Source organism: Perca flavescens, chromosome 8 (assembly GCF_004354835.1).
Source record: "Perca flavescens isolate YP-PL-M2 chromosome 8, PFLA_1.0, whole genome shotgun sequence".
NCBI classification, from domain to species: domain Eukaryota; kingdom Metazoa; phylum Chordata; class Actinopteri; order Perciformes; family Percidae; genus Perca; species Perca flavescens.
This window is the reverse complement of record NC_041338.1, coordinates 32,194,709-32,208,347: the sequence shown is the minus strand read 5'-3', so window position 1 is coordinate 32,208,347 and position 13,639 is coordinate 32,194,709. Positions and strand designations below refer to the sequence as shown.

At 41.7% G+C, this 13,639-nt stretch overlaps 1 protein-coding gene across 4 annotated transcripts in view; it reads left to right on the top strand.

Moving 5' to 3' along the window:
- The window catches only part of poc1b (POC1 centriolar protein B), a 53,797-nt gene that overhangs the window by 3,747 nt on the left and 36,411 nt on the right, over positions 1-13,639 (top strand). The window contains exons 4-12 of one of the 4 annotated variants that reach the window (XM_028585451.1): positions 130-309; positions 584-691; positions 1,607-1,722; positions 1,892-2,025; positions 2,558-2,626; positions 2,777-2,929; positions 3,319-3,396; positions 8,195-8,239; positions 8,915-8,931. In XM_028585451.1, coding sequence (XP_028441252.1) covers positions 130-309; positions 584-691; positions 1,607-1,722; positions 1,892-2,025; positions 2,558-2,626; positions 2,777-2,929; positions 3,319-3,396; positions 8,195-8,215 — 859 coding nt within the window. In that variant the 3' untranslated portion in view covers positions 8,216-8,239; positions 8,915-8,931. Of the gene's footprint in view, positions 1-129; positions 310-583; positions 692-1,606; positions 1,723-1,891; positions 2,026-2,557; positions 2,627-2,776; positions 2,930-3,318; positions 3,410-8,188; positions 8,240-8,914; positions 8,932-13,639 lie in introns of those variants that run through there. The other 3 variants (XM_028585450.1, XM_028585448.1, XM_028585452.1) reach the window with 3 other exon arrangements.

Genomic DNA, 13,639 nt, shown 5'->3' with positions numbered 1-13,639 from the left:
ATTGAAAAAAGTATTGTTTAGTAACCGGTATTGAAGTCACAATATTGTTACCGGTATCACGTTTTTGAATGCTACCCAGCCCTAGTCTTAAATTGGTTGCATTTGTTATTATTTCTCTGTTTGTCATAGGAAAGGAGAGTCAACCGTGTTCAAAGCCCACACGGCCACTGTACGCAGTGTTGCTTTCTCGTACGACGGGCAGAGACTGGTGACAGCTTCTGACGACAAGTCTGTCAAAGTGTGGGGCGTCCACCGGCAGTGCTTCGTCTACTCTCTCAACCAGCACACCAACTGGGTGCGCTGTGCCAGGTACCCAGCAGCACCACATCCTCAGTAATGGCATGCGCTGTAGCACATGTGTGGATTTTATAGGTAAACTAAAGATAGCTTTACCACTTAGCTACTTTCTGAAATTAAGTTTTTGTCCGGCTCACCAAAGCTGCGCATCAGGATTTCGTTTTACAAACCAGGATAATTAGTTATGCACTTCTTGTAAATATTTGGCACACTTAAACATGCCTTGAATTAGGCACTATGGGGAATTCGATGGAGACGAGTGGCCATTTTTGGTCTTTTACTACAGGTTTTCCCCAGATGGGCGGCTGATAGCGTCCTGTGGAGACGACCGCACTGTCCGGCTGTGGGACACGTCCACCAAACACTGCATCAACTGTTTCACTGACTATCGAGAGTAAGTTCTAAAAGTGTCCTGTTATTCTTCTTAGCTTGGATTTTGTCATCACTTTGGGCTTGGTTTTTAATTATATTATAGGTATGTGGCCAAATTCAGTTGGTTTTAGTCAATTAAATAACATTTATTTTTGTGTATTTGTACTTGGCACAGTAGTCTTTGGACATTGTATTTGTCCCTTTTTGTAATACAACAACCAATACATTTCCAAGCAGGAGATCCGAGTAGGCCGAGAATGTTTTTAATTTCAGACGAAAGGCCGAAACATCACGGAATATTTATAAGTATGAAAAAAGGCCCATAGATGGCATTGTTGTGTATTAATTACACACCAGACTGTTAAAGGTCCAATGGCATGAAAATGTCACTTTATGAGGTTTTTTAACATTAATATGAGTTCCCCCAGCCTGCCTATGGTCCCCCAGTGGCTAGAAATGGTGATAGGTGTAAACCGAGCCCTGGGTATCCTGCTCTGCCTTTGAGAAAATGAAAGCTCAGATGGGCCGATCTGGAATGTTCTCCTTATGAGGTCATAAAGGGCAAGGTTACCTCCCCTTTCTCTGCTTTGCCCGCCCAGAGAATTTGGCCCACCCATGAGAGAGAGAGAGACATCATGGCTTTCAAAACAGCCAAGTAGCAGTTGGTCAAGGCCACACCCCCACCCTCCACCTTGCCCCCCCTCTCTCCTCCTCAATAGCTACAGACACAGAAATGGCACATCCTAAGGAAAGCTCATTGTGGGACTGGCTCTAGTGGCTGTAATTCTGCACCAAGGCTGGATTTCAGGAAAGAGACTTCAGATACAGTATTAGGGGCCACTAAGGTCTATATAAAAGCATCCAAAGAGCACCATGTCATGGGACCTTTAAACTGCTGCAGGTCACTGACTCCACTGAGTGTTTTCTGTTATTTCAGATCAGCAACGTTTGTGGGCTTCAACTCAAGTGGCACCTGTATTGCGTCCTCGGGAGCTGACAGTACACTGAAAATCTGGGATCTACGGACCAACAAGCTGATTCAGCATTATCAAGGTATGTCAACATGTCAGAGCTATAATAATGCTATATATTCAGTTTGGAAATTACCTGAAATATCCTTGCCAATATCTGTGTACCACGACTGTAATTGTTGTAATTACTGTTATTGTGTTTTTGTGTATGTGTGTGTGTCTGTGGCCTATTTTTGTACATCCTGGATCAGTCCACAGTGCAGGAATCAACAGCTTTTCCTTCCACCCGTCCAATAACTACCTGATCAGTGGCTCCAGTGACAGCACTGTTAAGGTCCTGGACCTGTTGGAGGGACGCCTTATCTACACCCTCCATGGACACAAGGTGATGTGAAGTCATCCACAGACTAGGGCTGCACAATGAATCGCAATTGTATCAAAATCACAATATGGACTAGTGCAATATCGAAATCGCAGGGGGGCGCAATATTTGTTAATGGCAAAATATGTGTCAAACCATTCTGAATAAAGTATTGTGGTGCTGCAGAGAAGTCCCAGCCTACAAGTCCTATCCTATGTACGATATACGAGATACGATATGGTATAATGATAAAAAAACGATAATTCCCTCCAATATCGTGAATCATATCGCAACATCAGTCAAAATAATCACAATTGGATATTTTCCTCATATCGTGCCGCCCTACCACAGACATCCGACACCATTATTCAGGGGTGGGGCTAGAAAGGGGGGGGGGGGCACAGGGTAACACCAATATGTTTGGCCCCCCTGGAATCGCACCTATAATATAGTCCGAGCAGCATTGTTCCAGTTCCAGTATTTCCCTAGAGTCCTTGATGGTGTTTGTCATGGAAAGTTTTTTTTATTCAGTAACTTTGTTTACTTTGTTTTTCAGGGCACTGTAATCACAGTAGCCTTTTCCAGGGCAGGAGACCTCTTTGCCTCGGGGGGAGCTGATGGTCAGGTTGGTGTTTCATGACTACCTAACGACTCTGTACTGTAGTCCCCATACTCTCGATAGCTTGTAACTTCAAGGTTACATTTTTACTTTGTGTAGTAGAAGATCTGGGAACCTTTTGATCATGGAAGTTGTGCTGCTCCCTCGATCCCCTAGGTGCTGATGTGGAGGACAAACTTTGACACCAAATCTTACCGGGACATCCTGCAACAACACAGCCGGAGGTCCAGCCCCGATCCCCCACCACACGTGACTGACATCCACCCCAGAGGACCCCACCTTCACCGCCCGCAGCCCACAGCCATTCAGGTCTGTTCAGTTTCACCAAACTTCTTCTTAGAATGATTAGGTGCTAGATCAACTTTTCTGAAATCATAGTAATATACAAGTTTAACATCACCTACCATATGAACTAACGTGAAGAAGGTACGACTCAACAAGATCAGAAATAAAATCAATAAAATGATCATAGTAAAAAGCTTGTGTCAACAACATTAGGCTACCAAACAGTATCTGGTCAGAAGGCCAGATAGCAGTTACCTGGCCTATAAACCATCAGAATGTCTTGTTGTATTATAACTGACCAGTGTTCAAGCTTTAACTATAAACAGTATTTAGTAAATTATGCAGGTGAGACATCAAGAGATATTTTGTAAAATGCCAAAGCAGCTATATATGACTTTACTTTCTTTCCATAGATCAGTCCAACAGTGGCAGACACTCAGTCCACTGATCCGCATGTCATAGAGTTGGGCCAGTCTGTACACAGCACCACGGTAAGCTGACATAGTAAGTTGCACAGCCACAAGAAAGCAAGCCACAACATATTTCCCTGCCTACCATAGCCCTACAGGTATATGCTGACAGTGAAACTGGAAGGCACATAGCGAAACTGAGGGCCTTGATCTCTCATTATAGATATGGTTAATCACACCCTTCAAACTGCGGCAGATTTGTGTATTTAAAAAAGAAAAGTAAACCTAATATAGCGACGCCTCTCAGAGTCTGTGGATTGTTACAATTTGATAAAATGGAAGTCGATCTGTTCCGTAAGACATGCGATGGCAGTCAACGTGTATATTTATTTCCTTGTTAGACATAACACACAACATGACAAAGGGACACCACTTAAAGTAAAAATGTAAATAAAGAAGCAGCAATATCTAGCTGCTACTTGACACACCATATCAAAAATAATGATATTGCTGCTTTTTACAGGCTGAATTAAAATAGGACAGATCAACAGATTCAAGGTTGTGTGTGTTTGTACCCATGTCCACCAGGTAGCAGTGTAGACCAGTCTATAGTTTTGCCATCCTGCTGCAGCACTAAGAGGACATCAATCCATTCACTTGTCAGAGATGTGGTGATGACATCACAGTCTGTCTTTAAGAGTGCTCTTTAATGTGCGTTAAAAATGCATCACATTGTTCGGAAACGCACTACTACTCCTAGTCATACAATTCTGTACATTCTGAAATCCGAGCTGCAGAGCACAACTGCAATTCAGTGATTACATTGATAATATGTTGGATTTAGTTATCTCAAAATGTGAATGTATCTGAAATGAAGTTTTTTCCCTATTATGAAAGCCTGTTCAACATTTGTCCTGGAAGCGATATTTTTGTTCCCACTATGGCCACGCCAAAACCCGACCTTCAATAGCATTCACACACTACTATTGGCCAGGTGTCCATGCTTACATGTACAGGTCATATCCCCTGACCAATCCCTTAAAAACTCAAGGGCAAAATGCCTAACCCCAGCCAATCGAGCTGCTTCGTAGGGCGGGTCTTGGCGTGGCCATAGTGGGATTCGTAATTTTGCGTCCTGGAAAATGCCTTAGCTATCTTTTTTTTCAATTTGTTTTCAGATTCAGTCGTATAAAAGTATAATTAGTTAGACTTTAAAATTAAACGGTAGGCTTTTTATTGACCTATATAGGTTTTTATTTAGTCAGTACAACCACAGCTGGCCACCGAGCGGTTCTGTTAGAGCAGCAGGGGAATATACTTCTTGCTTCGGGACACTTTTCCGTCACAAACCTATTTCTCAAACTTTTTAAGCTGACTTTGTGGTTTTTTTTTTTTTTTTTTTTGGGACCAACAACCTTGTGAATGCCATGTTGTGTTTTCCAGATTATTCTTTTTTTGTAGTTTTTATTGTTGCTTGTTGGACCCATCTGAGAGGGCAGTGACCTGTCCTTAAACTTGAGTAGCAAGTTCATGTTATGTTGTAAGGTAAAATCCTGGATGTGAATTAGTGCTATCGGCTTACTCCACAAATGCTGATCCTGGATAAACGGATAGAAACATGAGATTGATTTAGGTGGGTCTTAATGCACATGTTTAATGAGTATTAGGAAACAACATGCGTTCACAGAAATGAGGATTGATGGTTAAGATGTTAATTTTTGGGGAAATACCTTGTTCACTCCCATGTTAAAGCCCATAGAATGTTAGACCATTGCTTTCCTAATGGTTGGTCTAACCTACACCAGAGTCTGTTGTAAATTTCTACTAGAATAGTTCACTGGGATTTTGTTTTCTAGCCTGGCATCTAAGATGATTTTTTTTTTGTCATTACAACATCACAGACTGTTAAGAACATGCTACAGGTCCCCAGTGTGGTCCCTGAGTAATAGCAGTAGTGTCAGCAGCCTTTACCCCCCTTTTAAAAAGCACCCAGGAGAAAGTACAGGGAATTACTGCCCCCTACTGTTTTAGAAAAGAATCACAGAGCATTAAATGAAAAGTCTGGGGGATCACAAAATATATAGTTCTATGAACACAGAAACGTACTCTGGTGCTTTATCTACCCAATTTCTAATTGAATATGAAACTGCTATATAATGATTCACTGTAATATTTATATTTTATGCCTTGACCCTCAGCAGGCTCATGGGAATGTGCTCATATTCATCAGTTCATCAGAGTTTGGGCATGTTTTCTTTTTGGATATGGATATAGTTTTGAGTGAAATGGGGCACATCATTTTCCTTTAGAGCTGTGATGTCTTTAAAACTCTAAACTAAAAGTTTTCTATTTATTTCATTCTATGGGCATTGTTATGCTCTTAGAATGAACAACCAAAAGTTTTGGCTTTTAATGATTTCCTTATCTCTTTTTCAGTTCCTAAAAAAGAAACCTGTTGTAAAACTGAGAATACATGAATTATAACTCTATTCAGCAGTAGTGATTTTACTTTATCATGCCTGCATGGAAAATGTCTTTATTTAGCACCTAAATAATGTTTTTTTTTTGTTGCCACTGTTTGACCTGATGTTGACCTGATGAACATCAGAGTGTCTGTCTCAGATTTGGCTCCTTCTATCTTGTCCTTTCTTCATCGTCCTCCTTCTCTTTCACTGCATTGCTTGAAGGAGCTTTGCTCCCTGTGTGAATCACCTAAGTGTGTCTCAAAGAAGGAAAAAGGAAAAGACCTGTGAGAGATGAGCGAGAGAAGGGGAGAAATGGAGATCAGAGAGATGGGGAGAGAGCAGGATTCCACGTGCCGATGCCCTGGCCTTCAGGGCCCGCCGCCGCAGCTCTAATAATAGACTAGCTGGAGTTCTGCCTGCCTGTTTAACTCACTGACTAACTCACTGCACTCTGGTGTCACACACATTTAATACATACATCAGTCTTATCTTTGCCACAAATGGCAAGATGAATGCTGGACCCTTACATGCTTACTCACTGTTAGTGCATCAACAAATTGTTTCAATTTAAAAGACACACACACAGCTCCTGACTCATTCATGCCCATCAATCCTTTCTCCATGCCTCCTGCAGCTTGTCGTAGCTTATGTATTTATACTGTATGTAACTAATGCAGTTGTGTCAGTGGGCATATGAGTGAGTGAACGAGCGTGTGTGTGTGTGTGTGTGTGTGTGTGTGTGTGTGTGTGTGTGTGTGTGTACTTGGGGACTGTTTGTGTGCGTGTACTTGGGGACTGTTTGTGTGCGTACATGAGTCACTGGGTATTGGAGTGTGAATGCGAGTGTGTGTGTGTGTGTGTGTGTGTGTGTGTGTGTGTGTGTGTGAAAGTCATCCCTGGTTAAAACGGGTCGAACAGGGAGCCCCCAGTGCTACTCCTCCTGTCAGCTCTGATTTCCATCACTGAGGAACTCCTCCTCTTCACTTCCCCTCTGGTCATTTCCTAGTCCTTTCCTCCTTCCACCGTTGTTGATGTCCTCAGAGTGCTTTTCCTTTCGCCCTGCGCCCGTGTTTTCCCCCCCATTGCCCTAATGGGTCCAAGCGTAGGCGGAAGAGAGAAAATGGGTGAGGATGCCTGACAGACAAATGGGCAGAGAGAGAGAGAGGGGGAGGGGACGGGAGATGCAAATGGCCTGAGGTGGGTACGTGGGTGGTTGGGTGGGGAGGTTCCTGCTGCCATTGGTGACCTTCATGTCCTTAAGGCAGGGCCATCTCCTCTTATCACTTCTGCATTTTATTTTAACTTTTTGACTTCAATGGCACTAAACTTGAGTTTGTTCACAATGTTGTGCATGTGTCCTCGTATGGCTGAGACGCGTTGGTAGTTTCTTTGAGGTGTGGATTGAAATAACAACCCTGTCTACATACATTTGTGTACTTTTAGTCTGGGACTGTTTTTGCTGGTGTGGACTAAGACTCTATGTTTGAAGGGGAATCTTAATGCTACAGCACACAATGATAGATGCATCTGCAGCCAAATTTAAAGTCTGCTGACAGCAGCATACTAATGCCTGTGGTTTTAACATGCTTAACAATAACATTTGTGTCATGTTCGAGTGTAAATATATTTTTGGCCAGGAGCAATAGCCTGAAACAAATCTTTATTTATATATATATATATATATATATATATATATATATATATATATATATATATATATATATATATATATATATATATATATATATATATATTAAACCAAACAAAGATACTAATTTAGTTTTTGAATCATGTGTCCAAACATGGGATGATGGGACGACCATCAATGAGCTTACTGTTGGGTGTCCTCATGTTGTTTGCATTGCACTGTATGCATTCAGGAAATTTGTATGGGCAGGGAGGTGATGTCAGTAATGACATGATGACGCCGATGTGGCATCAGCTGTGGCTTTGCCTCCTTCCTCCCTTTCTCTCGCTCTCTCTCTGCATTAGCCATTAAGCCCTGCAGTGAGCTAGCGGCACTAGCAGGCCTCAGTGCTTCTGAATGGAGTGTCCTCAGCAAACACTACGTCATCGCAGAGCTCAGGGTGGTGCCCTCACTCTATTATTATTATTATTATTATTATTATTATTATTATTATTATTTTATTATTTACTTTACTTTATTTCAGACACGTAAAAAATGGTCCATATTACAAAGAAAAAAAAAACACATTTATCACAAACAATACATTTGTCTCCTGGATAGGCTGATAAGCCAGTGAGTCCAACATATATTGACATTATAGAGCTTTGATATACACAAACCAGTAGCCGCGAAGTACTTAGGGTAATAGATCAATAAACAAGTATCAATATCACCATTTGTTTTAGTTTTGTAATGGTAATGTGACTTTACATTTTTCTAGTTTCAGGGCCCCCCCAGAGGTCATTGAGGGGCCTACAGATTGCAAAATGAGGTTTGTTTTAATCAAAGGGCTTCCACAGCACCAGCTGCTCGCAAAGTAGTGTTTTTTTCTTGCCTGTGGCTAGCTTCTACTTTTTCATCTAAATGCGACTAAATGTATAGGGTAAAGGGGGGCAGAAAGCCTAATGAGACTAACATGACATGTAATTTAACTGGTGTTCATTTGTGGTCATTCTTGTCTTTGATTTAGTAGGTAGTAGTATAACTTAAAAACTTAAATTTAAATTATTTTTTTGGGGCTTTTATGCTTTATACGGCAGTTCGTGAAATGGTCACGTTATTTTAATCTGTTGATTCGTGTTCACGGGGACGTTTTTCTCGGGTTTTTTTTTGTGGTGGCCAGCACAAAATAGTCTGTACGGAGATTGCAGGGGAGGACTCCTCATTCGCCGGGAGACAGCCGCAGGTAACGCGTGACAATAATTGGACGGTTAACGGGGAAACAAAACGCCACACACGCGACGCGATCCCCGGCCTCCGGGGTGAAAGTCCTGAATTGTTTGACCCATCCACCACCCCAACCATCCTCCTTACGCAGATTTTCGACATTTCTTACTACTCGCTACCGTAGTCGTGCTGTGACCACGACATATGCTTACTATTTAAATACATTATTTTCGTGCTGGCCACCACGAAAAAAACATGAGACTGGGTTGTTTATTGACAGGACAGCTTGAAGACAGGAAAGGGGAGAGAGAGATGGGGGACAACATGCCAAGGGCTGGGGGTCAGATTCAAACCCGGGCCGCTGCCAAGGACTCAGCCAACATGGGGCATACATACAGTACACATGGGTGAGCTAGAGGTTGCCCCAGCACTGTGGCTTTTAATCAAAAAAGTGTTGCCTTCTTACTTTTATAAACTCAGATTTGTCTAAATGTACCATATTGAACTAGGTTAAAAATTCATCCTTAGCCAAAGTAGTTTGTTGTGCACTTTTAAAAAAGAAAAAAAGAAAATTGAAATATATTTCTTGGTTTGGTGTAAGTACCATTGTTGAATTGTGAGACTGAGTGTCTCTCAAAGTGTGAGTCTCCCCTTGAGTTGAGTGGCAGCAGAGAGTAGCCGACGACACGGAGAGTGTCAAACCCATTGCACTGAACAGAGATCAAGTCAGCTGTGGAACACATTAAGAGTGGCAAGCGTGAAATGAGGCCAAGGAAGACAGCAACGTGTTTATAATGCATTTGTGTGTGTGCATGGTGTATCTGTCTTTATAAGGACTGAAATGTCCACATAGGTAAGTTCATAAAAGCTCTCCGTTTGTAGTGCAACAGTTTGGCTTAGTTCAGTTTTGAACACATGCATTTAGAGTCAAAGTTAGGTTCAAGTTGAGGTTAAGAATTTGGTTAAATAGGGTTAGTGCTAATACTGTTACTGTTTTTAGTAATACTGCTGATAAACTGTCCTCAAAGCTTTAGCAGTGCAAATGTGTGTTTGTGTGTGTTTTAAGACGTGATTCGATAACCGAAGGTTAGATTTGGTTACGTTTGCCATCTCCCGTGTCCCTGCAGACGTTAGCTGTGACGCCAGTTTGATCAGACAAGGTGTCCTCTACTGACCAATGTTCCGTCACAGACCTGTGTGCATTTGTGTGTTTGTATTTTGTTGTTGGATGTCCTTCCATTCCATCATGAGTGTATAATCCTTATCATGTGTTGGTGTGTGTGCATTTACTTGTAGTGACTCTATTCAGGTGCATCCATCAACTGTGAATATGTAAGGCCATGCATGTTTGTGTAATTGCAGTGTGTATGTGTGTCTACATTTACAAAGATGCCCCCTCCCCCCCTTGTCTAGCTTCCTGTGCAGGGGAAGTACAGGATATTGGATGGCCTGGAGCTTTAGATACCAGATTTAAGTGCTGTAGAGGAGAACACGAGTGACAAGACATGACGGAAATGAGCTAAAGATAGTAACCGCTCCAGGGGGAGGGGGGGTTTCACTTTCCACCAGGACAAGGCCTCCCAGAGGCTGCATAACACCCTCACACACATGCCCACACCAACAAACATACAGTGTTATAATCAGGCAAACAAGCTCATGTGCACTCAGTCAAAGCACAATCAAACATGTTCATTTATACTATGTTCTGTTAGAATCACACTGACTCACTCTCATGCAGACAAATGTAACGTATACACCTGATTGGTATTGTAATGTGCTCAAAGTTGATTTAAGTGATTATTTTGATATTAAAATTGAATCAAATGACTTCATATAATGTGAGAGGATCAGTCATAGTGACACACTGAGAATCAACATCCAACTTTGCAGGTTGCCTCCTAGCTTGATGTTTTGGCTTTCCAGCTTGCTCGTAGGCAACGTTTAAACGTGAAACACCGCTGCGTTAAAAGAAAAATTTAAGGGGCTGCGTTGGTGTATGCGTGTTGCAATAGGTATCGGTAAGAAGGCGAAAACAATCCAGCTTGTCCATTTTTGAGTTAATACATCCAAAGCTTTTCAGATACCTGAACAGTGCACAGTGGTTTATAAATTATAAGACAGGATTTTACAACTCTAGAAAGTTATCATGGCTTCAATCATTCGATTTGGACAGCGCTATGCGTAGCTAGCCACATGATATTGCATTGTTGCAAAAGTTGATGTTGCTTATGCGAGTTCCTCCTTCTAGTGGACAGAAAGCAAAGTACAGTATTTGATGAGACCTTGTGAAAATATTACGTAACACCTCCTGACCAATCGGTCGCCCCCGGTGACAGCCGAGTCAAAGCGGAAACCTGTCTCAGGACACCGTGCACGTCCCTTTATGCTGTGTTTTGCTGGCATCTCCAGTCTTCTCCGAAAAAATGTGATCTCCCTCATCAAAAATACAAGAGGGCAAGCCTTATCACTAATGCAAGAGGATTCTCTCTTCGGATTCCCATCCATCCTTTCCCCTTCACCTCTCTCACTCTTTCTGTCTCACCCCTTTTTCTCCTCTTGTAACTCTTGTCTTCTATCTCAACCTTACGCAACGCTGACTTATGGGAAGGGGCTGGTTACTTTATGGCCATGCTGTTGCACTTTGTGTCTCTGCTCGTCAGTGGAGGAGTTTTTTTTTCTTTGATTGTTTGGTATTAAAACTGAGTTTCTTCTCGGTTTTGCAGGTTAAATATGCTACTGTACACAACCACCACTATGGACAGTATTTACATTACTCCTCTCTAGAAAAGAACAGTTCTGTTTGGTCTGTTCTTTTCTAATTTTGAAATTTCTATTGCTGAAATGACAAATTGATTACCGGTTCCAGCTTTTCAAAAATGAGTATTTGCTTCTTTTCTGTTTATTTATTTTTTTATAATTGTAAATTGGGTTATTTGGGTTTTGTAATGTTGGATGGACAGAATCATTGATTAGAAAAATATCACCTTGGACTCTGGGGAATTGTGAGAGGGGAAAAACATTTCAAAGACTAAATAATCAATTGATTAATGGAAAAATTAATTAACAACTCAATTAACAATGACAATAATCATTTCTTGCAGACCTACTCTAAACAAACTTTAATACTCTACTAATGTACTGTACAGTACTGTATTTCACGTTGTTCAAGGACAGAAGACCTTTTTATTTTGCACACTGCTCTGTTCTGAATGTGTAGAACATGGAGAGGACATGTCAGACACGTGGAAGCATGTGAGTGGATGACGACGTGGTACTGGTACAATCTGGATCAGGATCTGTTTTAGCTCTTTATGCAGAGAAATGCAAACAAGGACAAATGTCAGTATCAGTAAATTATTAGTTTGTATCCAGTCCTATTAAAATACTTAGATTTTGTGTAAAATTCAAGCCTTCTTATCGTATAGTTTCATGTTTACAGCAATTTATCTCGCTGAGACACATTTTGACTATTTCTGAGCGGTTTACCTCTGTTCTTGTTACTATTAAGGCTTCTCTTCTTCCATGACACCTCTGCCATCTTTCCACATCCGACCAATCTGCCGCCCTCTGAATGTTCTCTCTCTCTCTCTCTCTCTCTCTCTCTCTCTCTCTCTCTCTCTCAAGGGTACAGCTAGTATCCACAGGGGCCTCTACTGGGAACGTGCTGACAGTCGTTTGTACAGGGGGCTAATAATAGCTAGGCAGGTCTATTACAGGTACCAGGGACACTTGAAAGGCAAATGATGATGTGTTGTGATTTTGTTTTCCCTGCTAGCTGTTATCCCTACCTGGAGAGGTAGGCAGGAGGCTGGGATGAGAGATGGGAATTGAACTGGGATGATATGAAAAAAAAGAGCAGACACAAGATTTGATTATGTCGTCATCTTGCCTATAAGACCCTGGCAAGAAGAGAGAGCGAGAGAAAAAGTCAAGGAAAAACATTTGTGGTACTATCTTTGATCCGTTCATGTTTAATGATTCCCATCTTAAATTAAAAGATTGCTGGCATTTTTATTGCTCTGTCCTGTTTGCAAAACTCATAATTTGCATCTCTGATTGCCTTTCCCAGTATGTGCATCAAAATCCAAGTTGATATTGTTTTGAAGATGGGCCTACGAATATATTAAGGCCAAATCATTGTATTCACTGTGTTTAAGTGTGTCTAAACGTGGTGGACAACTGCAGCTCCACCAATGTAACACGAGTGTGTATGTGTGTGGAAATAAGAGGCTACGTTAATATCTGGCAGTGTTGCTCGCTGATGCTATTTTCTCCCTGAGTGGAGGCAGAGAGGATGTGGCCCGGTGAACCGCGTAGGCAGATCAGACACCTCATGGCTATGTTGCCGACCAGGCTTATTTTTGTACAGCTCATCCAGGCTTGCAGAAAAACAAGTTGTTGATTTTCCTTAACATTCTTTTTAAATGTGATTTCTTTTTACCTCCCATTGGGAGGCAACTACCTGCAGACCTTGAGTAGGGTGGTTAGGTTAGCTAAGACAGAAGGACATTTTTAGTTGACTTTCAGTGCATTTAGGAATGGATTTTTTTTGAATGCCTCTTTTAGTTGCATTGTGGGCTGAGAATATTTGTGTGTCTGTCTCATCTGTTTGTTAGAGGTAGTAACACTGGCTCATTTTTCTTTTAATCTGTGTTTGAGCTGTTTGTGGAACAGTTCTTCCACTGTTTAGATTTTACTGTCAGGGCTAGTTAATATGGAACCCCCAAATCCATATTTAATGCTCAGGATGTGCTTGAACATTTTAGTCTTTGTGTGCCTCTAAATATATCTGTACATGTGTTATCTTTGCACGTGTGTGCATGTGTGAATCCTTATTCACTCTGTGAAGGGAGGAGAACTGGGGAAAGGGCTAGGAAAACAAATCCATTTCCTGTGAGTTGAGAAAGCCACGGGGTCATGGATTCTCTCCGGAGGTGCAGCTGTAACTTAACACTGGCCCAGTCCCAGGTTAAACCTCCTCTCGCTGCTACCCCCCCACCCCTCC